This window comes from Mytilus edulis, chromosome 1 (genome assembly GCF_963676685.1).
Source record: "Mytilus edulis chromosome 1, xbMytEdul2.2, whole genome shotgun sequence".
Classification (NCBI taxonomy): domain Eukaryota; kingdom Metazoa; phylum Mollusca; class Bivalvia; order Mytilida; family Mytilidae; genus Mytilus; species Mytilus edulis.
In genome coordinates this window covers 68,327,465-68,355,005 of record NC_092344.1, presented here as the reverse complement: position 1 = coordinate 68,355,005, position 27,541 = coordinate 68,327,465, and the positions used below count along the sequence as shown (strand labels likewise).

Genomic DNA, 27,541 nt, shown 5'->3' with positions numbered 1-27,541 from the left:
AAGTAATACATACATTATTTACTTCAGATACATCCCTCCTATTAACAAAACAATCATTCACAATACTAACTGTTGATCCCGTATCAACTAACATTAAAACACTTTTCTCATTGACTAATCCTCTAATTTTGGCGACACAAAATTTTGGATTTAATTCACAGGAAATAACATTTTCCTTTACAACATCGGAAATAACATTTTCCTTTACCACATCTGAACTAATAATCATACGTTTTTTGATTGAGTTAAGTCTGCCAATTGATATTTTATCGTATGTTTTTCTTTGTTGTGATGTTATGCTATTGTTTCAGAAAAAGGGAGAAGGTTTGGATCCATTAAAACGTTTAATCCCGCTGCAAATGTTTGCACCTGTCCTAAGTCAGGAATCTGATGTACAGTAGTTGTCGTTTGTTTATGTAATATATACGTGTTTCTCGTTTCTCGTTTTGTTTATATAGATTAGACCGTTGGTTTTCCCGTTTGAATGGTTTTACACTAGTAATTTTGGGGCCCTTTATAGCTTGTTGTTCGGTGTGAGCTAAGGCTCCGTGTTGAAGGCCGTACTTTAACCTATAATGGTTTACTTTTTAAATTGTTATTTGTATGGAGAGTTGTCTCATTGGCACTCACACCACATCTTCCTATATCTAATAACCTTGGCGAGACAAGATTTTTCAGTACTAATATCCAAATCATTCAGAATAGACGTCGCGACAGACGAATTTCCTAAATTTCTATTTCCAAATACATTTATAGGAGGATTCCTTTCCTTTCCTGCTGCCTTCCCTCCTATTAAGGAAGCAGCTCTTAGTTTCCCGACGCATAAGTAGAATTCTTCTCATCACAACTTCTCTCTACGTGTCCAACTTTCATACAGTAGTTGCAAATTGGTCTACCGTCTGATGCTCGTAGGTTTCTGTTGCTTCCATATCCTCGTCCTCTTTCTTGTCCTCTTGATTGTTGGAATCTATTCCCACGATGATTTCCAAAACCACCTCTTCCTCTCGCAGGTATATTGTTCATTTGCATTGCCAACACTTTCATTTGTTCAGAAAGATCTTTAATGTTATCCTCCAAATTGTTATTACTTATTGCACATGCTGCAACTGTTTGTTTGTCCCGATTTGTCAAAGTATTGTTGCATTCTTCTCTTTTTGCTGACCTAAACGCTTCTTCAAATGTTGTAGGATTCGATAACATGACGAATCGTTTAATGTCCTGCTTGAGCCCTTGAATAAAATGTTCTTTAATCAGAACGTCTTTCTGATCTCTTTTCATATCGGAATATGCGCGTGTTGCAAGTTTATTAATTTCCGAAGCGAAATCTTCAACATTTTGTCCTTCACGTTGTCTTGCCTGGAAAAGGTTACTGTAATACAATGATTGTAATTCCTTGGGCATAAATCTTGTCCTAAGGGATTCACATAATGTTGCTATATCTTCCTTTTTGTCGTCCTCTAGAGATTCGTAGAATTCCGCTGCACGGTCTCTCAAAAATGCAGGAAGCGTATTTAATTTTCTTTCACGGCTCCATTCATTTGCAGTAGCAATTCTATCAAAATTTTTCAGCCAACTGTCAATATCTTCGTCCAGATTTCCATAAAATATAGTAGGTTTCACAATGTCTTTAGTAGGTGATGGTTTAAATGAACTTAAGTTTGTCCGTATTTCAATTTCGTCATCTTCCGATCTATTTCTTCTTGATCGTCCTTTGGGCGGCATATTGTAGAGTTGAAAGTTAAGTCCGAAATGTTAAATTAATTAAATCCAAAATAAGTAAATCCCGCCGCTGGCCACCATAATGTCACGGAGGCGGGAGCTGTTCTAAGGCACTGGCTTTTAAAACTGTGTTCAGATATATACAAATTTATTATCAACAGGTTCAAAAATATACACTTGAATTAATTTACATTTATATAAAGATACATCCACTCACTCTCGTTAACTATTCTCGACTCTCCCGCATCTCAACATTTACCCAGTTTTTTTCTCGTGAAAGCCTTCACTACTTTCATCACTTTCTCACACATAAAATTGTCATTCATCCCCAGACCACACAACTATAGGGACAGAATATAAACAAACAGAGACATAAATTATACGGCTTCTAATTGGAAATGATACCACTTAAAACACAGCTGCATTATACATTAAATTTAACGGTCAAATACTTAACACTCTTTACTATAGAAAATTTATGTGGGCAATTAAATACGGATCTGAGATAAGATATAAAAATGCAAGTTTCACCCTATGACACCATGAACCATCTTTATGTTTTCCATGATAAGTGCAGTTATATTTTGTTAATATAACTTTTTGCGTGTGATAATTTAAATCGTCGAAAAAGGTACCGTGATCATGTAAATAACCGTGCTTGTGCATACACAAATATATTAGCATCAACTAACTGAGAATATAGAAAATCTACACTGTTCTCTGGATATATTTAATACATTAAATTTATATTACATTCATTTTTATTTGTCCGTGTGTTTTTTTCAAATTTTGTTAATAACCAACAGAGCAAAGGACCCGTATAAAATCCATGTTTAATTATGACTGTAAAAAACATGACATCGTATACTTTACTGGCATACATGCATGACCTTTTAACTGCAGTTGTATTCAGTATTATATACCATTGCAGTGTTCAAATAAAAACAGTAACGGAATTTTTCATGACCGTCATCAGACATTTTCAGTTTTCTTCCTCTGGAAAACTAGAGGAATACAAAACATATTTGTGTGTAACGCTACCGCTGTGTTCTTGCTTATTGTTTCGGATATGGTTGTGCGAAGTTAGACGTAGGTCAGATCATGTGTGGTTTTTTTTTTAAGACATATGAACAAACAATTAATACAACCTTTGTGTCAGTGGTTGATAACAAAAATTGAGGAAGTGGGTAAAATAAATCAAAGGTTTACGATATAAATCTAAATGTCACTTTGAAAAATCTACACACCTTGTGTTAATGTTATAGCTTCCTAGTTTGATAAAAACCTGTTGAAGATGTTGAACAGTTTCATTTATTCTAATTCTCTAAATTACTTTTTTCGGTGTACAACATGAAAACCATCAACATATTAAGATAGAGTTAAACTAATTGTACTTTTGTATAGTCATATTGAATTTGTGTGTATAAAAACAAATATTATCTCTATTGTATTGAATTGACAAGGTTATAAAATTAAACCAGTAAAAATAACTTTTTATTTCATTAATATAAAACTTTCTGTATAGTCGAAGATATGTCTCATATTATATTAATATACATAAAACTGCTTTATTTTATACAAAAAATATGCTAATTCGAAATGCAAACGTGTCGTGAAACTATTGTTTATAGAAGATGTATACAATTATATGTGGTTCAAATGACTAAGGAGTCGTAATGTACAAGATGCATATGCCACCTACATGTAACAGCGCAAAAAGATAAAATTGGTCATTTTTTTCCAATCATATTCTTTAGTTGACAACTATCCGTTTGTAGCTACATGCGGTTATCGTGTTGAAGAAGATACTTTTAGAATAGACCAGTCAGATTCTACCATGTATTTTTTAAGTTTTAAAAGACCTATCATAACGATATTATCTCAAGTTGTTATACTTTATATTTAAATATTGACAAACATTAAAAAAGTAAATAGTAAGGCATGTTGTGTATGCAACATAGTCCACGATCTAGATGGTATTACTGTCCATGCGTATGTTTCCCCTATCTGCGGTACGGAATGTAAAAACAAAGAGTCAGGAGCTCTGTTGCAATTGACTATCTTTATTTCAGTTAATATAAATTGAATTAAGTAAACACATTTCATATATTTTGATCGTGTGCAATATAATTATACATAATGTTCTTTTTTTTTAAGATGTGTGTCTCTGTACTCGAGTAATTGACTATTTTGAAATATATCCCTACATATGTAACGAAAACCTTAACAATGTGAACAGCTATCTTTTATCTTTATGTTCAAGTTACAGCAATACAACATGGGTGAGTTGTACACTGTATATAATTAAAAAAAAAAAACGGTATTCAAATATTTAAATTCATCCGCTATACTTGCACGCGTTAAAAGTTCTCATCAAAGAATAAACGACAGGTAGTATTAACGTTTATATATTATTTCATTATCCGTTTCACGTGGCTCGGTACTTGTACATCCCGTTATTAGATGTTGTGTTACAGTACATTTAGTATTCTTGTCTTTCGTTTTTTTTTTTTTGCTTTGGTATCAGTCTTTTTGCTTTGTTCACGCATCGTTGTGAATACAATGGAATTGTATGCGACTGTCATACAATTGAGAGGTTTATGTAGCTATAAAACCAGGTTTAAAGCCTGTAACGAGTCAGGAATATGACAGTTGTTATCCTATCGTTTAATATGTTTGAGCTTTCCGTGTAAAATTTTCCTCAGGTTTTTCTTTTTTACACTTGAAATGAAAAACTAAAAAAAATAAAATAAAATTGGCATGGAAGGAACGAAAATGACCCCCCCCCCTTTTTCATCAATAAATAATCAAAAAAGACAAACACACCTAATAAACAGCCTATATGTGTAGTGTTACTGGTGTACCAAATGAAAACTAAACTTTCTGTCATTGAATTCCCAATACGCTTCGGACATAATTCGTAGTTTAGAGCTCCTTATCGCTGACAATGTTTAGACGATATACAGCCGTTGGCAAGACAGAAATTGATATACAAAAGCATCTAAGAAAAAAAACGCAAACTACATCAAAATGTACCTGTCTTGAATGTCTTTAGTCTGAAGTGTTTTATCTTCCTATCATATACCCCCCCCTCAACCTCCCCCCCCAAAAAAAAACAAACACAAAAAACCACAAAAAAAACCCTTAAAAGATAAGATTTGGAAAGAAACAATGCCATTGTACAAATAAAGGCAACAGTAGTATACCGCTGTTCACGGGGTAACAAACTAAAACCGAGGGAAACGCATTAAAAATAAGAGGAGAACAACGACACAACACTAAAAGGTAACACACACAGAAACGGACCAAGCATCAGACAAAATCCCCCGAGAATAACAAATATAACAACAAAACCAAATACATGAATTTGGGATAGACAAGTATCGTGACACGTCTTATCGCAATGTGAAATTACACTCAAAAATAAGAGAAAACAAACGAGGCAACGTTAAAATGTTACACACACAGAAACGAACAATAATATAACAATGGCCATATTCCTGACTTGGTACAGGACATTTTTAAAGGAAAAAATGGTGGGTTGAACCTGATTTGTGGCATGCCAAACCTCGCACTTTAATGGCAATGTTACATATAACATTGAAATGACAACATAATATTACAGGACTACAATACAAATAAATAGGAGAACGTATTAGACAAGGAAACACATGATTAATGAATAACAAAAAGCATCAGGTTTAAAATTCAATACGTCAAAAACGAGCCTCGTCCACACAAGACTCACCAGTGACGCCCAGATATAAAAGATCGAAAGCGAAAAAAAGTACAGCACTAAAGATCAAAAGTTGAAAAAGGCTGTGTCAAATACGGCTATGTTTTTATGCTTGGGATAAGAACATCCTTATTATTTAGAACAATTAATGCTATTGCAAACAGTAAATTTTATCAAATGAATATAACAGATATACATAATGAAACTAATAAGTATTAACTCATTGCAGAAGACAAACACGAATACATACAAAGACCAACACAGAATAGACACACCCGACTCAGTCCAGGCCTCAAAGCAGTAAATTGTGAAAATGACGTCACATACGATGGTGAAAAGGCATTAAAAATTACGTCACATTTGAATTGATGAAATTTCTGAAACAGCAGAAGAATGAGGTCACATATGAAAAACAATATCTAAGAAGTAAGATCGAATTAGGATTGATTAAAGATTATAATAGAACTAAATACTGATATAGCATTTAAACACAATGCATATTGCAATACTTATTAATAGCAATTAACTATAATATATATATATATATATGTCCAGTTTGTTATGAATCCAACTTCAAACGTAAATAATCGTACAGATTACGTTGACCAAAATTAAATCTAATAAATGACGGCGGTGATTAATTTTTCTTTCCATAACACATAAATATAATAGAAAAGACGTCAACACATTTGACAAAATCCGATGAGAATTACAAATATAACATTAAACATTTAAACTAAATACATGAATTTGGGATAGACAAGTACCGTAACACGTCTTATAGTAATGCGAATTCACACTCAGCAAAACAGTCACAATCGGGAATAAGTCACGTTTGGTAATTAAAAGATTAGGCGACATAATGACAAACCACAATCTACCATGTGGTAAAAATGTCATTAGCTAGTTTGGTTAAAGACACATCGTATGGATCCACCAATTCGTGATGGTGTCCATAAAATTTACGGAGTGTCAATTTTAATCAGTCCTCCTCATAACTTTGTTGGAGTAATTTTTGCGGAAGGAGCACACTCCTGTATATGAAGTCCGTATAGTGTGAACAAGCACGTGAATAACGTATCAATTGTGATATGTAAACACCATACGAAGAGGCAGATGGTATGTTACTGCTGAGAAATGGGAAATTCTCAGCAGTAACATACCAGCAGAAAAACAAAACAATACAATAAACAAAAATACCATGACATGACAAGTACCATACGATGACACATGACAGAACATACTAAAGACTGACCCAAACAAACTCTACCTGAAACTATTGCATGTGTTATTATCCTCCTTGATAGCGAATGCTTTAAATCACGAATTTCAAAATAATTATATTTAACTTGAAAAGTCAATACCGAACGCTGAGGTCCAATATTGACAGTTGATCATTTACATGTATGTTTAATATTGATGGTTTGATAAGGGTTTAAGTTGACTTTTGCGGAAACTTGGCCTATACCTGGGATTACACTTTCACTTTCGATTACATTTCACGAAAGAGAAGGGGTCATCTTAAAATAATAAGAAATACAACAACATTAGAGATGCACTGTACATAGTAAAACTAAAGGATTTTTTTATCAGGTAATAGAGACTTTTCGACGAAACACAAACGTAGCAAAAATTGCCTGAATAGATTTTGATCGCTGTCTCGGATGTCGGCAAACATAGGGATAAATAAGTGGACAAATTGTCGTCCGAAGACGAAACTATAACGGGACAGGAAATCCAGACAGATGGGAACATACACAATGCGACCCAGTTGCAGCAGAATCCAGAGGAGGTGTATGGAACGTGACAGCTGCCTTATGATACCAATAACCATAAAAGCGATATATTATGCATGAATCAAACGTTGTATACTATAAAGACAGTTGACTATATTACTTTGTCAATTTGTTATATCACTATGATAATTTCATATACTATAAAAACGCTTTGATATACCATGGAGTTACCTTTCCATACTATTATGTCATAATATAAAGAAATCTTGATATACAATTAGGCAAAATTTTCTAACTATTTTGTCACCTTAGTATATATCATTACGATAAATCTGTATACTATACAATCATCTGGATATAATATTGAGCAATTGCGTCATACTATTCTGTCATATGACTATCATATCAAGACATATTTCAATATCGAGGTACTAATTCTTATACCACGAAGTTTCATTTATATACCAGTACACTATTTTATTACACTATAAGACCAATTCATCGTATTATAAGACAGATCTAAAAATAGCGTCGAAAATTCCGCGCGAAATTCATCTATCGACTATAATGTTGAATCTGTCTCAGCGATGAAGAGTTGCAAAAGACTTGGTGTCGACACTATAGGCGACAAATACAGGTTGGTACCCCCTAAACGAAAAAAAACAAACAGAAACAAAATAACATACAAACATAAAAGAAAAAGATGGCCTATATTTTTTTCGTAAAATTTTAATTACCATGGAAACAATCCGTTTTCTAAATAGTTTACATAAAGCACGTATTAGTAAATTATGTTGACTAAAGCCTGATTATAGTCCATATCGGCAAATATTTGAAAGTACATTACAGTTAAAATCATACTTATGTGTAAATTGAGAAGTTAACTAACCAATTCGTGATGCTTAAAGTTGATAGATCTGTACTTTCCTAACCAAATGTGACGAATTCATCTCTCGTTTTACATTAACAATCACGGGTCAGTGTGCGATTTACTTCAATACTCAATTGATAGGGGGTGCCACTGGGGTTCTTGTACCCAACCCTTTTCATATAGATTTTTAAAATGGCTGTAAAATTGGAACCTTTTTCCATCAGTCAGGGGCATTACTTAAACAAGTAATTTTTTAAAGTTACTTTTTTAAAACTTTTTTGAAAATAAAAAAAATACTTAATAGAGTTATTTTAGATTTCAATAAAACATAGACTTAATGTAGTTTTGATGAGTTTTTTACATAATTTCATATCATAAAATTAAGAATTTATTATATTTGAGAGGATTATAGAGATGAAGGGTTACTTTAAAAATTATGACAAAAATATTACTCGAATAAGTTATTTGATACATTTTTATTTAAGGAACATGTGTACTTGGTTTGGGTTACAAATTATAAATAACTTTAAGTCTTAATCAATTCACAAGACAGTAAGTATCTATTTATTTGTATCAGTCTACCTTCAAGATTTTGGAGGAAAATGAGAATTTAATTGTCCCAAGATACCAATCTTTGACCAAGAAGCGTCGGTATGAAAGATAAGTGCGTCAGAAAGTTAATTAGTGTTTCAGAAGGATTATATTTAATATGTCAGGGGAAAAATAACCAGATGACTGTGAAAAATTGTTAAACCTAGTAAAATCTGTAGTATTGGACACCTATAAAAATAATATTCAGAAAATTTACTTAAATAAGTAATATTTAAAATAGCCTCGTTTTCAACATTACTTGAATACTAGGTAATTTTAATTGTTACTTGTTTAAGTAATGCCCCTGACTGTCCATAATGGTTTAGTTTCGTATGGTGTGTTGGAAAATCGAATACCAAAGTATCGAAGAGGGAAATTTGTGGAGAGAATCAACCACGAACACCAAAACTTTCGGCTGTGAAAAAAAACCCGGACTTTTTATTTAACAAGTAATGGAACAAAATGTCCTTATCATATATGTCTGATATTTTCTCCGATATTATCTCCTACATGTTAACATATTATTTAGAAGAAAAATGTGACCAACTTCAGCCGTACGTTCTATAACCTAGTATATTGAGAGTGCCGATTATTAAAATGGACGCCTGTAAAATTGGAACCTTTTTCCATATTGGTTGAGTTTCGTGTGATGTGTTGGAAAATCGAATATCAAAGTGTTGAAGAGGGAAAATTTGTGGAGAAAAATAACCATGAACACCAAAACCTTCGGCTGTGAAAAAACGGACTTTTTATTTTAACAAGTAATGGGAAAAAATTTCCTTGTCATATATTTCTGATATTTTCTCTACATTGTCTCCTACATGTACACATATCATTTAGCTAGAAAAAGGGACCAATTTCAGCCGTACGTTCTATAACCTAGTATATAGGTTTAAAGAATAAGTGTTCATCTTTGTTTTCATACTCCAACGGAACGGAAATCCCAGTTACAATACTATGGGGTTTATATAAAGTACGAAAAGAAATAGAAAACAAAATATAAATTAATCATATATGTAACACTCCAAAACGTGTCCTTCCCCCCAAACGTGTCCGATTCCCCCAAACGTGTCTTTTCTCCCTAAACGTGCACAAAAATTTACAATATTCCCCAAACGTGTCCGGATTCATAACCCCCCAAACGTGTCCGATAAATGTTATTTGCCAAAACGTGTCCAATATTTAACGCCAGAACGTCTCACGTCTTTTAGCGTTAATACTTTTATTTCCTAAATAAAATCGCTTATAACGTTTACGGCAATTCTATGATGGGGACACAGGTGACAAAGTTTTCATTTATTAGCTTTAGGTAATTAAATGTAGGTTTTTAATATCATAATTCCAAATTTCATCTGTAATTGTTAATTAATTTTTTCTTGAAATTGCTTATTGTTCAGTTGCAAGTACTTCATACTCAATTAGAGCAAACCTGCACATAATTATAGAGTTGAATTAATCGGTAATTTTGTAAATTATTTTGTACTTATAAACTCCGTTGATGCTTTTTATATTTATCCGAATATTGCATGGCGGGCGTTAAGCAGCATTGTTTTGTTCACTTTTGTTAATAGTTCTCCATCTGAATTTGTGTGTATTTCAAAAACTCATCAAATCATAAACTGGTTATCCGTTTTTTTTCATAAATTTTAAGTTTCCTGTATCACCAAATGACACACGATCAAGAGACATAACGTCCAGTGCCAAATATTTCATGCATTGGTTTTATAGATTCTTTTTATTAATATGAATGTGATGTGATCAACGCCGGTTATTAGTGGTTACCGTAATTGCAATTTTAATTTGTACTGTATGTTAAGTAAACATTCTAGACTTTTGATAGCGTATTGTCCAGTTGCAAGTACTCTATGCATATTTAGAGCGAAATAGTTTTACATTTGCTGTATAACTTAACTTTAGACTGTTGCTGGCGTATTTCCAAGTATTTCATGCATATTCAAAGAACGTACATGTTTTAATGATTTTACTGTCCTGTACTGTATAAATTAACTATTAAACTGATGATTGCATATTGTCCAGTTGCAAGTATTTCATGCATATTTAGAGAGAACATAGGTTACAAGTTTTTATTTTTTTACATTTGTACTGTATAAATTTACTTTAGACAGTTGATTGTCCAGTTGCCGGTGTTTCACAATATTTAGAGAGAACATACAAATTGTAATGTGCAGAGAAAGGGACACGTTGACCCGTTAACTGTACAGTTTAACTAAACATGTTTGCTTACAATTTACATACGACATAGCCAAAATGACGCCCCCACTTTTACCCAGTTTTTTTTCGGCCGGTTTAAAAAAGTACCTTATCTATATTCTTAATGAAATGGTAAAATTAGTATACGTTAATGGAATAGCAATAACCAAGTAACGCTTGATATGGACACGTTTTTTGGGATTGGACACGTTTTAGGGGTTTGTTGAGAAATGGACACGTTTGGGCATTTATACAATAACATCAACGATACCAATTTTCCTGCACCAGATGCGCATTTCGACAATACATGTTTAAGTGGTGCTCGTGACCAAAATATTTGAAATCCAAACCTTATGTAAAAGATGAAGAGCTATAATCCAAAAGGTCCAAAAAGTATAGCCAAATCCGGGAAAGGAATCAGAGCTTTGCATGAGGGAGATACATTCCTTAATTTATAATAATTTCTTACATTTTGTAACAGCAAATTTCCATCACACAAACAAAAAACGTATTTTCATGCATGACAGTACCATTGATACTGGCTACTGGGCTGGCGATACCCTCGGGGACTAACAGTCCACCAGCAGTGACATCGACCCAGTGGTATTAATAACATTAACGGTACCAATTTTCCTGCACCAGATATCACACGCTTTGGCGATGTTTTTAACTAGACATGTTTTGCAGTTCAGTGACGTCAATGTGGACACGTTTTGGGGAATCGGACACGTTTGGGGGGAAGGACACGTTTCTGAGTGTTTCATATATATTATAACATCGATGAGAAACATATATTTTATCTTAGACTTGATTGTTAATTGAGTGAAAATGATCAGTGAACACATGTTTATCAGCCAGCATCCACTAACAAATGTTACACACATGTCGGACCTGGAGCAGTGACTGTGTGGTTATAATGGTTTGATTATGAACATCTCTATCTATTATAGTTTTATAGATTATAGGAAAAATGAATAAAAATGGTAATTATTATCATTTAAGGGACATTACTCCTATAAGAAGTCGTCTGATAGTTTAAACATTCATGGACAAATGGTATAGCTCAATATTTAACTCCTATGTTCTATATTTAGCCTTGTCAGCCATCATGGTTGACATGTTGGATTGTCGGACACATTCTTAAACTTTATATCCCAATTATGATTGAGTTATATTTGGGCTATGTGTTTCATAGAAAAAATATTTTGTAATTTAATTTGAAATGTAACTAGCCTTCGGTAACTGCGAGTTCTCTCAGTTCTGTACTTAGTGCTATGTTTCGATCTGTTGATTTTTAACTTTTCAACTGATTTCGAGAGTTTGTTTAAATGTTGTACTGTTACACCAATATCCCGAGTAAGGGAGACATGTTGTGCCAGAAACCATGTTTAACCTAGTCTCATTCCATATTGCGTGGTTGTTTTGTGACTGTGTATGCTATTTGTTGTTTGTTTTTTTTTGGTTTTTTTTATTAAAATCAAGCCGTTCGTTTTCTCGGTTGAATTGATTTACATTTGACATTTCGGGGCATTAGAACTTGCTATGCGATATTGCATTTGCTAATTGTCTGAGGCTGCATAGCAACCTTTAGATGGTAACTTCTCCGTCGGTTGGTCTCTGATGAAGAGGTATCTCCAGGATAAGCATGCCACATTTATTGTTTTTATATAAGACTTGAGTTGTCTTATGCCATAAAGTGTATTGTAAGTTGTTGATATGTTTATTTGGTATTTACAATTGCATATATTGTTAAAGGCGTCCACGTGGAGATCGTTTATATTCCATATTAGGTTAGTAGGGAGGCGGGGCTTATGTCAATACACAGTAAGTAGTAGTATTACGTCCCTTTATAAAAAATATAAAAGGTTCCAACAGACGACGAAGTTGATGATGAAGTTTTTAATTAATTCATATTTAACACATTTAAAGCTAACAAGTTGTTTTTGTTGGTATCTGTTTTTTTTTTTTTTTATGATCAATGGAAGTAGTTGCCAACGGTATTGCCGATTTGCTCATTTTGATAGATCACTATAGTCTAAATATCACACATGGAAATAGTCGGTAAGAAATTCGTTACATAGTGTGCTAGTGACATAATACGGTATATGGGGTCAGTAAATTCCATATGGGGATTCAAGCTTCGCTCTCAACCCATATAGAATTTATTGACCCAATATATACCGTATTTGATCACTAGCACACTATGTAACTAATACTATTACTATGAAAAAAAAAAACTTACAACTGTAACGAAAATCGGTAATAGTTTATTTATTTTGATGTGAATCACCAGTTGTCTTTCCCTGTTAATTGTGTTTCTATATGTATATAAGTTTCTCCATAGTTGGAGCACCATGTATTACTTAAAACACCCCTAATTTTGGTATAGTCTTGATTTTCACCCCTTCACGTTTAATGGACCGTTCCATATCGTAGTATATAAGGCAGCTCAAGACAGAGAAACTTTGTCAGTTTTATGTGGACCATTGAAGTGTTAACTTCTAGGATTAAATATTCCAACTGGTAAGTAGAGTGGCTTTAGTGATTCAAAGGATATAAATTATAGTGTTTGGATTTATATGTGAATATTTCGAATAGTGATTGTGTTATAAAGTGAACTTATAATAATAAGTTATTGTACAGTGAAAGTACAAGGTGTATACTTGCTGGTGTTGCAAGTTGTTATATTGTGGACGTGTATTAATTTAGTGAGAATACATTGTGAAATCTTGCTGGTGTTGCAAGTTGTTATATTGTGGAAGTGTATAAGTGAAAGTGCACTGTGTTTAATCTTATCAGTTTGGAATATATTCATTTCGATCGGATTCATAGTGATAATTAGTGTGTGAGTTGAGCTGTGTTCATATACATTCCTTGTGCATTGAAGCATTGTGCAAGTGTTATTGTGTCACTGTGTTATAGTGGTTTATTGAATATTCAAAGGTGATATTACAAATTGGTGAATATTGTTAATAAATGTTGTATATATGTGATAATGTGTTTATACGTTTTGTGTGATATAAATTGATGCATGTTGCATAGTAATCCGTTGGTGACATTGTGTAATTAAGTGTCTGATGCATGTTGCATAGTGATATATTAGTGACATTGTGAATACTCAGGCTTAATACATGTTGCAAAGTGATTGCATAGTGACCTTGTGTGTATATATTCTATAATAAGGCATTGTGTTTATACAAAGTGAATGAGGAACTTCACCTTGTAATTTAGTTTATGTGCATTGTGTAGCTTATATATTTGACATTGTGAATTCATTTAAGGGAGTGTTAATTGTTTTAAATAGGACAACTTGTTGTGGTGCAAATTTAGGTTGAACACTTGAAATCCTGATTTATTCAGATACGGATCCATTGATCGCCCGGTTACACGTTACAAATTTGGTGGCAAGCGGTGGGATTTCATGTGTATAAATCGTTAATGTAAATACATATATATGATTGATCCAGTTGTGAATATTTTATAGATAATTGTTATTGTTCTTTTTGTAGTTAAAGTAAAGATAGAGGTACAAGAAGTATTATACAAATTAAAGTTGAAGAAAATTGCATAAGGTGAGTACTGTTCAATAATATAAAATGGCACAAAATCAATTTGATTCAGATATTGGACAGATAAACAATGTTATTGAAAGATTAGAAAGCAGTTTGAAACATAGCTTTATGCATTCAACGCCTAAGAGTGAAAAGATTAAATCTACTATTACGCAAAGTGAAAAAGATTCAGGAGTAGCAAGTGGTGTTGATATGAGTAGTGAGGAGAATGTTTTATCAAGAGATACGGTAGTGTTTAGGACTGAAAAACCGAAAGTACGTTTTGTTGACAGTCTACCGAGTAAAAGTGATAGTTTTTCCGAAAAAGATACTTTGCCTCTGAGTGCAAATAAACAAATTTTAAAAAGTGACAATAGTTGTGCCGAAAAGCGTGAACGTAATGTAAATACTAAAAATGAAATAACAGATATCGACAAACAATGTCGAAATAGTGAACCCCACAATCAAGGTGTTAAGTGCAAACCGGCAACATACGACGGGATAAGTTCATGGATAGACTACAAGTCTCATTTTGATATGGTTGCATTAGTTAATAATTGGACCGAAAACCAGAAGGGTCTTTATCTAGCAGTTTCACTTCGAGGCCAAGCGCAAGCAGTATTAGGCGATCTACCCACAGATGTGCGAAGTAATTTTGTGACACTTGTTAATGCACTTGAGGAACGTTTTGCTCCGACTAGTCAAACAGAGCTGTACAGAGTTCAGTTTCGTGAACGGAAACAAAAGGCATCTGAAACTTTGCCTGAAATGGGACAAGCAGTAAGGAGACTCTCTAACCTTGCATACCCAACAGCTCCGCGTGAAGTGCGCAAAACATTAGCAAAAGATCAATTTATTGATGGATTGTTTGATTCAGAAATGCGATTAAAAATAAAGCAATCACGGCCCATAAATTTTGATGAAGCTATTCGCTTAGCAGTAGAATTAGAAGCCTTTAACCAGGCTGAAAGTAGCAATAGGGTGAATCGTGGTCATTTGCGGTCTACAAATCAAAGTGAAAACATTGATTCTACTGATATCAATTCTCGAGCACACACGGGTGCTATTGAAAAAATAGAGATGTCGATGAAAACAATGGAGGGAATGATAAAAACCTTGCAAAGTGAATTAGAAAAAATGAAAATTTCAGGTAACAGTTTTGACAATAAGAGATGGGTAACAAACAATAAACGAAATAAAGGGTGTTTCAATTGTGGTAAACTAGGACACTTTCAAGCGGAATGTCGAAGTCCATCGCGAAGGGATACAACAAGAAGACTACATACAAACAGAGGTCAAAATCATAATGCTAAATCAAGGGTCTCAATCATTGAAGACGCCGGTATGTATGTTGATACAATTTTAAACAAACGATCTTGTAAATTTCTTGTTGATACATGAGCAACGTTGTCTATTGTATCCTTCAAACTTTATGAAAGTTTGCCAAAGCATTGTAAGGTCGAACTTTATGAAACATCCCAAAACATAACATCAGCCAATGGTGGACTTTTGACATTGTACGGTAAAGGATATTTTAGTATTCAAATTGGAAAGGAGACATTTAAGTTTGAAGCACTTGTAGCGGATATCAAAGCCGAAGGAATACTTGGACTAGATTTTCTTAAGGCAAACAAATGCGTATTGGACGTTGTGTCTGAAAGGCTTTTTCTAGGAGAATCTGAGATACAATTAATATTTGAGGGACCCTTAGGTTGCTATCGGGTTGTGTCATCAGAAACAGTTAGTATTCCCCCATCTTCAGAAGTTGTGGTAAACGGAAAGGTATGTTTTCCTGGGGGATATAATCTGAATAGTTTTGAGGGTGTTATTGAACCATCGGAAAACAGTGCGAAAAACGATGGGCCCTTGATAGCTAGAACTTTAGTAAAAGTTAATGAATGTGTTCCTGTTAGGTTACTGAATATGAAGCAAGACTCGCAGGTTGTGTACCAGGGTTCAACAATAGGACAAGTACATAAGATTGAATCTGTTTGTGAAAACACCCATTCGGATTTAAAAAACAAGCAATCATTTGAACTTCGCTCGGATCTGAAGGCTTTATATGAGAAGGCTTGTGAAAATTTAGACGAACAACAAAGTGATCAGTTAAAAGTACTTATCAGCAAATATGAAGGTTTATTTGCTGAATCTGAGAAGGAGTTAGGCCACACTAATCTTGTAAAACATAGAATCAATACTGGGAATGCACAACCAGTTAAAGAACCTCCTAGGCGCGCTCCAGTGCATTTACGACAGGAAGTGGATAAGAACATTGATGATATGCTAAAAAAAGGAGTTATTGAACCATCTAATAGTCCTTGGGCATCAGGTGTTGTTTTAGTAAAGAAAAAGGACGGATCTTATCGCTTCTGTGTTGATTATCGGAGATTGAATAAGGTAACGGTAAAAGATGCATATCCTCTCCCTCGTATTGACGATTCCCTGGAACAACTTGCCGGCAGTGCCTGGTTCTCCACGCTGGACTTATGTTCAGGCTACTGGCAAGTGGAAATGCACCCTGATGATAGTTACAAAACAGCTTTTGCTACAAGACGAGGCTTGTTTCAATTCAAAGTTATGTCCTTTGGTCTATGCTGTGCACCCAGTACATTTGAAAGATTGATGGAAACAGTTCTTGCAGGGTTGCAATGGGACATTTGTTTAGTTTACTTAGACGATGTAATTGTAGCTGGAAAAACATTTAACGACATGTTAGTTAATCTTGATCGAGTATTTGAAAGGCTAGGTTCAGCTGGTCTTAAGCTTAAAGCAAAGAAATGTTCTTTGTGTGCAAAAGAGGTATTATTTTTGGGACATGTAATATCAGAAAAGGGGATCGCCACAGATCCCTCAAAAATTGACGTTGTGAAAAACTGGCCAATCCCAAGCAATGTGACTGAAATACGTTCGTTTTTGGGACTATGCAGTTATTATAGACGGTATATACAAAACTTTGCAAGTATAGCCCGGTGCTTACACGTTCTTACAGAAAAAGGAAAGCCCTATATATGGAGTGTTAAATGCCAGGAATCTTTTGACATTTTGAAAAACCACCTGATAAAAGCCCCGATTCTGGCACATCCTGAATTCACAAAGGATTTCATTTTAGATACAGATGCCAGTAATGAATCAATTGGTGCCGTTTTATCACAACTTAATGATCAAGGATCTGAAGTTGTGATAGGTTATGCTAGCCGAACCTTAAGCAAGGCTGAAAGACGTTACTGTGTAACAAGAAAAGAACTCCTAGCAGTTGTAAACTTTGTAAAACATTATAAACACTATCTTTACGGGAGGAGATTCGTAGTTAGGACCGATCATGGCTCCTTACGCTGGCTTATGCAGTTCAAAAATCCAGAGGGTCAGTTAGCTCGCTGGTTAGAAGTCCTTAGTGAGTATGAAATACAAATAGTACATCGTCCAGGTGTTCAACATAGAAATGCCGATGCTCTAAGTCGAATACCCTGTAAACAGTGTGGTTATTTTTCCAACTGGGACGAAACACATGAGAAAACGGAAGCAAGTGTCTGCGTTTTAACGGACACCTCAGACGAATATAAGGAGGATCAATCCCATCTCGAAGAATTACAAAACAATGACAAAGATCTGCTTTACATAAAGAATTGTTTACGAAATCAAAGACGTCCCATGTTTAGTGAAGTATCGGGTAAGGGTTTTGTTGTTCGAAGCTTGTGGTCTCAGTGGGAGAATCTGCAACTAGAAGACGAAATTCTAATCCGAAATTATGAGAGTGAAAAAGAGAAAAATCGACGACAAGTAGTTCTACCGTTTACAGAACGAAGAAATGTTCTTCAGCGATGTCATGATGATAAAACATCAGGACATTTGGGTACAAGAAAAACATTAGAAAAAATACGACTTACCTTTTACTGGCCTGGATTACAATCAGATGTAAGATTGTACATCAGGGGTTGTGACTTTTGCTCTAGAAAGAAACGACCAATTCCAACAAAAAGGGCACCAATGGGAATAGTTCAAAGCAGTTTCCCAATGGAGAGAATAGCGACAGACATACTTGGGGAATTACCAGAAACAAAGAATGGAAACAAGTATATCCTCGTTGTGTCAGACTATTTCTCAAAATGGACAGAGAGTTTTCCGATGCCAAATATGGAGGCTGAAACGGTAGTAAAACTGATAGTTGAAGAAGTAATAACAAGGTTTGGAATGCCAGCATACATTCATTCCGATCAGGGACGACAGTACGAGAGCAACTTGTTTCATGAAATGTGCAGAGTTTTAAACATAAGGAAAACAAGAACAACCCCATATCACCCCCAATCAGACGGGATGGTGGAGAAATTCAATGGAACACTTGCGAAAATGTTGAGTGCATATGTGAACGACAATCATGATGACTGGGACGAATATCTACCTTATGTCATGATGGCATATCGCAGTGCAGAACATGAGACAACAGGTTATACGCCGAACTACTTGATGTTTGGTAGAGAAGTTTCAACTCCACTTGACATTATGTACGAGATGCCACAGGCACAAAAAGAAATACCAATCAATAAGTGGGCTTGGAAAATGAAAGAAAGGATGGAAAGTCCTCATTCAATAGTACGAAGGAATACAGAGACAGCAATGCGTAGACAAAAGAGATATCACGACTTAAAGCTGTCATGGCAAAAGTTTGAAAAGGATGACGAAGTGTACGTTTATTTTCCTGTGAGAAAAAGTGGACGATCACCGAAGTTTACTTCATTTTGGAGAGGTCCATATAAGATAATAGATCAGTGTACAGAAGTTACATACAGAGTCAACTGTGCTTATAGAGGAAAGGAGCAGGTTATTCATGTTGATAGAATCCGCAAGAAGAATATGCAAAGGCTCCGAGACGAGGCAATAGAAAGTGAGAACGGTCGGGAACGAGAACCAATTAACGATGTATGTAGTACGGAAGGTTGGGGAAACATGCAAAATGAAAAAGAGATTGTGCCAAGTGACTTAGGAACAAAGTGTTTGGAAGAAAGTAGTCATGAGCCTGAAAGGAGAAGGCGTTGTAAACCTGTATGGATGAAAGATTACTGTGTTGATTAGGCGTTCAGGTGTATCATAAGTGTATATAAAAGTTAGTTTTCATGATGTACATAAAATTGTGTGTACATAGACTTACATGGGAGTCCGTCGGATGGGGACGTTAAATCCGAGGCCCCATGTACAGGAACATGTCACACCCTGTGCATGTAAAAGACCCCTCCTGCAGATTTCGTTAAGAGTAGGCTCATTGGGGCCGCTGCAGAGGCAAAATTTGTTAGGGACATTCGTACTTTATTCTTTGTCAGTGACGCTCAAAATTACAGACGTTACTAGTAAAAAGATGTATGTTGGAAACAGATATTTTGAAGTGGGAAGTTTTAAAAGTTTTATTCGGACAAATGGAAAAATCTGGTGAATAGTGTTTGTATATAGGAAGAAAGTTTAATGTGTTTTGATATTGCTGACAGGAATTAGGACATAGGTAGACTTTGTTTCTACGGGTTGTGCCTTGTGATGTCATCAGTTAAGACCTGATGGACAAAAGGATAGCCTGACGTTGTGGTCAGAAGATATGTCCAATGGAAATAGTGACTGCACTATGGTAAGAGTTTGGGTATGAAAAATGACCACTTTGATAGATGATTTATCAGCATGTCAGATATATTCAAGGAGTCATGCGAGGACGCATGAATTTTGAGGCGTGGGTAGTGTAACGAAAATCGGTAATAGTTTATTTATTTTGATGTGAATCACCAGTTGTCTTTCCCTGTTAATTGTGTTTCTATATGTATATAAGTTTCTCCATAGTTGGAGCACCATGTATTACTTAAAACACCCCTAATTTTGGTATAGTCTTGATTTTCACCCCTTCACGTTTAATGGACCGTTCCATATCGTAGTATATAAGGCAGCTCAAGACAGAGAAACTTTGTCAGTTTTATGTGGACCATTGAAGTGTTAACTTCTAGGATTAAATATTCCAACTGGTAAGTAGAGTGGCTTTAGTGATTCAAAGGATATAAATTATAGTGTTTGGATTTATATGTGAATATTTCGAATAGTGATTGTGTTATAAAGTGAACTTATAATAATAAGTTATTGTACAGTGAAAGTACAAGGTGTATACTTGCTGGTGTTGCAAGTTGTTATATTGTGGACGTGTATTAATTTAGTGAGAATACATTGTGAAATCTTGCTGGTGTTGCAAGTTGTTATATTGTGGAAGTGTATAAGTGAAAGTGCACTGTGTTTAATCTTATCAGTTTGGAATATATTCATTTCGATCGGATTCATAGTGATAATTAGTGTGTGAGTTGAGCTGTGTTCATATACATTCCTTGTGCATTGAAGCATTGTGCAAGTGTTATTGTGTCACTGTGTTATAGTGGTTTATTGAATATTCAAAGGTGATATTACAAATTGGTGAATATTGTTAATAAATGTTGTATATATGTGATAATGTGTTTATACGTTTTGTGTGATATAAATTGATGCATGTTGCATAGTAATCCGTTGGTGACATTGTGTAATTAAGTGTCTGATGCATGTTGCATAGTGATATATTAGTGACATTGTGAATACTCAGGCTTAATACATGTTGCAAAGTGATTGCATAGTGACCTTGTGTGTATATATTCTATAATAAGGCATTGTGTTTATACAAAGTGAATGAGGAACTTCACCTTGTAATTTAGTTTATGTGCATTGTGTAGCTTATATATTTGACATTGTGAATTCATTTAAGGGAGTGTTTATTGTTTTAAATAGGACAACTTGTTGTGGTGCAAATTTAGGTTGAACACTTGAAATCCTGATTTATTCAGATACGGATCCATTGATCGCCCGGTTACACGTTACACAACTAACAAGTCTAGTACCTATCAATTGGCATATAGAGTATTTATCTGATCATATCCGTCTAATAATGAAGGGTCTTTATTTCCTGGTACGCGAAAACAGTTGATGTCCGAGATAGTCAAACTGCTGTTCAAAGCTAAACAAATACAGTTTTACTGTGAAGGCATTCTTGACTGGTAAATTTATTGAAAGTGGTACAATTAAGTATATTTAGATAACACCTCCAAAGTTACTTCAAGCTTTGTAGGGTTGTTCAAAACAATGATACACGTTTCAGTCTCTTTTTTTCTATTAAAAGTTTGAAATGCATGAGTTCATGTTAGGTTTTTATTCTTGTTCTTAGTACGTGATCAGAAACAATTGCTATCACAATAACATGTGCATAAGGGATAAATAGACTTCCAATTCATTAATCAACTTAATATATACAACTTTTTCTTCGATGAATAACAAATAAACAACAGAAAAATAATAATGATGTCGTTAGAATCGGAAACGAGATGCTAATACTTATTTTGGTGTAATTAAGTGTGAAAAGGATGTTAAATGAAATGAAGTTGAAAATGCATACAAATTGAGACGTAGCTTGAGGGTGCAAACGTTTCAATCCTGATTCCAGATTCCTTATTTCGAAAACCCCTTATTGCAAAAAATCAAAGTGACGAATGGATTTCTTATGAAGGTTTTGTTTAGTTTTATGTCGAGGAATATATATACAACGTTTTTCAACCCTGATGTTGTTGGGCATTGTCAAATAATAAAGCGTTTCGTCATTGCAAAAAAACATATCTGGGGGGAATCTAGAGTCATTTTGCATTGAAATCTAAACAAGACAAAATTATGAAATGTTGTTCCTATCATTTTGCCGAAAATTTATTCCCAGGTGAAAAATTATTTCAATGATAAAAAATATGAATTTATTTAAATCCGTTTAAATGACACTTGCAAGATATTACTGTAGCATCTCTGATTATATATATAGGGTTAAGAGCAGTTTTCTGTGTATTATGTTTCTGACAATATGCATATGGCTCTAGTGTTTTAAGGTCATAGGCCCATATGTTTGTTTCAAGTGCAGTAGAATTTATTCCCATTATTTAAAACCCAAGTGTAGTAGAATTTATTTCCTTTTTATAAAACCCATTCCTATTAAGTATATGCGAGCAAATGAATCAATGGAAGAATTATATTTAACTGTTTTAGGTATATTATTTGCTTTCTGTTGAATAACTTGTTTGTGATTATATACATTGTAATGTCATAGTTGATGAGAAATGTCGGGGAGTTCTTTGGTGTCAGTGAATATATAAATAATATAAGAATGATGTGTAAAACAATTGTCAATTCAATCATAGTGAAGCTGTACTAAACATTTGCATAAAGTGAATCTCGGGAATCTTTCTCTAGAAGCCATCTGATGCACTTGTAAGTATATTTGTACTGATCCTGAAATAGACAACGAAAAGGCAAACTAAAACGTCACTGTAGTTATAAACTCCTGATGACTGTTAATGCTATAAAAACCAACGTACATGTCAAGCAGTTTAATAAAATTGAGAAAGGAAATGGTGAATATGTCAAAGCGACAACCACCCGACCATAGAGCAAACAACAGCCGAAGGCAACCAATGGGTCTTCAATGTAGCGAGAATTCCCGCACCCGTAGGTGTCCTTCAGCTGGCCCCTAATGGACGTCATACTAAACTCCGAATTATACACAAGAAACTAAAATTTAAAATCATACAAGACTAACAAAGGCCAGAGGCTCCTGACTTGGGACAGGCGCAAAATTGCGGCGGGGTTAAACATGTTTATGAGATCTCAACCCTCCCCCTATACCTCTAGCCAATGTAGAAAAGTAAAAGAATAACAATACGCACATTAAAATTCAGTTCAAGAGAAGTCCGAGTCTGATGTCAAAAGATGTAACAAAAGAAAATAAATAAAATGACAATAATACATAAATAACAACAGACTACTAGCAGTTAACTGACATGCCAGCTCCAGACCTCAATTAAACTGATTGAAAGATTATGTCTTCATCATATGAATATCAGGTACAATCCCTCCCGTTAGGGGTTTAGTATCATACTATCATAAAATATATGAGAAGAACATAACCCGTGTCATGCCAACAACTGTTTTTTTAAGAAATAAATGTGTTTAGTTCCGATGCAAAGACCCTATCAGTGAATCAATGTTAAAGCCAAAATATGCAATCTTCAATGACCTGACAACAGTATCGTAACTATATCCCCTTTTAATAAGTCTATTTAAAGGTTTTGTTAGTTTCTGAGGAGAATACTGACATTTTTGTGCTTTATAAAGAATATTTCCATAAAATTTTGGATGTGAAATACCTGAACGTATAAGATGTCTGCATGTTGAGTTATATTTACGAATTATTTCCTTATACCGGTGATAAAATTTAGTAAATGTTTTGACCAGTTTAATGTTTGAATATGTGTGTTTCATTGTTCTAGACAGCTCATTAGTTAAAAATGAAAGTCGATAGATACCATAGGAATATTCAATCTCATAAGCCAATCATAAAATTACAAAGCCATGACAAAAGAGAAAAAAAACATAAACCAAATTGAACAATGCACAACAAAGAAAACAAGACAATATTTAACGTGAATCACATTGTAAGACCTGGAATGATCTAAAGTGCTACAACAGGGTAATCCGATCTCGCAACACGCGTTGTAAATGTACCTGTTGTGTAGCTCTTGCATGTACAAAGCCAGTCATAAGTCTAGTTCAGATCACATTCGAGGTCGGGATCGTAATTACGACATTTGAATCATATCCGTCGTCATCCGTGAAAAAGACAGTCTACCAGCGTTTAATGACGTTTGTAATGTTCAAAGGGTTGATTTCAATTTCATTACTTGGAACTCTTGGTTTAAGGTGAAACCTAACACTACAGGGAGATAACTCTTCTAAAATCTTCGCAATGATCAAAACTAGTGTTTGTAAAACTGCTATGTAACCAGTGTAATTTTTCTGATAAAATGGTTGGTTCAAATCTTTTTAAATTTTTATATTTTTGTCAAAGGGTCAAAGTAAATGCTTTGTTAAAATTTTATGAAAATTAAACGAGCCAAATTAATTTAAGTGAAAGTGTTGGGTACCACCTTAATTGCTTCTGTGTATGCAGTAACCCTTTATCAGAAAATAATGATAGGGAATGCGAACTCTGAAACAGATACTGCCAGACTGTTGTTACATAGAACATGAAGAAATGAAAAGTTCACAATTTGGAAGCTGAAATCAGTTCTTATGTCGGAAAGTTTTGTTCTCATGGTGACCGACCATGATTGTCAATGTTTCAATAGAGAAGTCAAGATATGGGAGCAACATGTTTGTACAGTAAATGTAACCTTATTTCAAGTTTACTGGGATAAATACGATCAACATAGTCATGAAACTGTGCTGTATTTGTTAAGAGGTCAATATCTATATATTTGAACTTGATTATGTGATTTTTGGAGGTTTTCTTTTGTTTTGACAAAAAAATTGTTTCTTTACATTCCTACATGACAAGTTTAACATTAACGTCCTTTAGTGTATCTGTAAGAAAATTTAACATACGAAACATTAATAACTGAAGATAATTCTTTTTAATAATTATCTTTAACATCTAAAACTATAATTGGTTTTTGTTTCAACTAAAAGTATTACATGTACAAATGTATTATGTTATCACCTCATCTCAGATTGTAAATGGCATTGTAAGTAATCTTAATAATGGGTTAACTATTGAGATGCCAAATTGCGTTGTTTCGTGATGCTATCTAAGAACATGGTTTAAATGAAATTACAACTTACAAAGAATAGAACGCAATTGAAATATTAGAACTCTTTTTATAATAGTTATTTTGGATATATTTGATTCCTAAATGTCAACATCATTTTTTGTATCAATTTTAGGCACAGTAAATGCATCCATTTAAGCCGTACAGCAAAGGAAAACAACGTCCCTATTTTGAAATATTTAAACTTTACAAACTTACCAATTCCACAAGGAATTCTGGTCGCCTTGTTTGAATTTCTCTAACAACTTGGAAAATGTCAATTTCCTCATCTATTTGCAGTTTTTCCAAAACCAATTTCAATGTCACAAATAGCCCACTCTTGCTACAACCATCACTGAAATATTAAGCATAACCATCTGCTAATTATTTTAGCGTATGGTTTCCGTTATGATTAAAGTTATTAATCCTCTTTATATTTCGATATTTATATATAAGTTTAGTTGAATATTGATCGTTTACTCTTGTATTTTAATTAATTAAACTTCAAAGGTTTATTCTTGATAATATATGATTATAAATAATCCTGTTTGAGTGTCAATACTATCTCTTCTGTATACGAAACGGACTTACAGCATTATGACCCTGGTATTGTTGATGAAATCGGTAGGTCAAAACGATAGTCTATTTATATTCGAACAGTAAAAGAAAATATTCAGACGAAAAAATATAAACATAGTGACAGAAATGATCCAGAAACCGTGATAGGAAACATAAATATACTTTATATGTAGTATATCAAAGGAGTTACTCATTCATTTTCACAAAATATACCTGCAAACTACTGTTATTGGACATTTTTGCATTTCCCAACAGTCTTGTACACGCTGCAGAAGATCTAACATATATTCTGGTGATGGTGGTGTATTACTTTTAATCCAATCTTCAGCAGTGAAAACATTTATTGAAATCATTTCTTTATTTTTCTGTAAAATTACAAAAATCACAAAGCAATATTAAGTACTATTCGTAAATATATTCAAACTGGTTTTCTCAATTAGAATGGGTCAGTTGTCCCGTCAATATCTAAAACAACACCCTGAGAAAAATATCGTAGATACAAGGTTTGATTTTATGTATGACAAACACGTGTTTGGTTTTCATCAAGACTCGTCAGTGCCGCTCAAGTAAAACTTTTTTCTCATATAAATAAAATAATTATATAATTTCCTAAGACAGCTAATTTAGACTTTAATGTAAACAGATTACATCAAGTTAGTGTTTATAAATACATTAATTTAAAGATTACATTGGGAAATGTAATGTAATATTTTACATCAATAGGTCCAGGAAGGTTGTCTCGTTATCTACTATACCGCATCTTCTTTGTTTAAAGACATCAAACTGCCTCAACGTATTTCTTACAATGTTTTGTAAATAGTAAACTCATGAAGTGTTTCCTGGTATAAAATGAGAAAACTCTTTTAATTCGAAGCGCATTTAAGATGACGTGCCCCAAATAAACATAATAAACAGTTTCAATTTGCAAAGTATTAGGGAATATTTTTATCGCATCTTCCATTTCCCATTTAACACCATCAAATGTAAAGACGTCGCAAGTTTTTCTTCTGTATATCTAGATTAAATAAATCTAGTCAACGTTATTGCCTTATTTTTATGTTACATGCAAAAACAACAGTTGCCATGCAAAAGTAAAATAACTACTAGTAATTAATGGACAAGCCGAGTATCTTCAATTTTAGATTAAGTTTGTGTAGTTAAATTGTCAATTTTCGGCGTTACAGTCATGTTTTATGTGACAACTGTTTTTGTCTTTTCGACGGTTTTTTTCGTTCGTATCATGATTCTGCTTTCTTTTACTTGTGGCTTATGATCTATTCTTAGTATCACCATATCTTTCTCACATTAGAAACATTATTCATTTACAAAACTTTGAATAAACAAGCGGTATGACTTCTATATTTCTTAACATTTGCAGCCTATTATTACTATTCTTTCGTTTAACATTTTTTTTATTGTCAATGAACTGTAAAACATAAAGCTGGTCTTTGGTAAAGTGTTAATTGAAATCAATTGTGTATTTCTGTAGAACAAGTCATTCAGGAAACACATGATAATGATAAAAGATAAGGTTTATTTACAGATTCTACCATAGCATCAAGGGTGATACAATATTTATCTACTCGAGACAGTTACGTTTTCGACTTAAAACGCAAAGCTCGCAGAGAGTGGATTAATGTCTTGTTGCTTGAGATTCGGTGGTGAAATCTGATTCTCTAATGATTTTAATACTAATCCTTTATTTTTGAACGACCTGCAAAAATATGTGTTCATCGACGTGACGTCATTAGGCATGGTCACTTTTGCATGACGTCAAAATAGGATTTTTCAGGGGAAAGCAAGAAAATTTGACATCATAATCGAATTTTAACCAATGAAGAACTGCGATCAAACAAACCACACATTGATTATATAAAAATAAT

The 27,541-nt window shown here is 33.8% G+C and overlaps 1 protein-coding gene across 4 annotated transcripts in view; it reads right to left on the bottom strand.

Annotated features, from left to right (window-relative positions):
• LOC139487853 (receptor-type tyrosine-protein phosphatase mu-like) overlaps positions 1-27,541 on the bottom strand; it is a 317,750-nt gene that overhangs the window by 183,652 nt on the left and 106,557 nt on the right. For 3 of the 4 annotated variants that reach the window (XM_071273046.1, XM_071273027.1, XM_071273033.1), the window contains exons 28-30: positions 25,872-26,023; positions 25,299-25,434; positions 21,547-22,725 (exon numbers count right to left, since the gene is read on the bottom strand). In XM_071273046.1, coding sequence (XP_071129147.1) covers positions 22,645-22,725; positions 25,299-25,434; positions 25,872-26,023 — 369 coding nt within the window. In that variant the 3' untranslated portion in view covers positions 21,547-22,644. Of the gene's footprint in view, positions 1-21,546; positions 22,726-25,298; positions 25,435-25,871; positions 26,024-27,541 lie in introns of those variants that run through there. The other variant, XM_071273038.1, reaches the window with a different exon arrangement.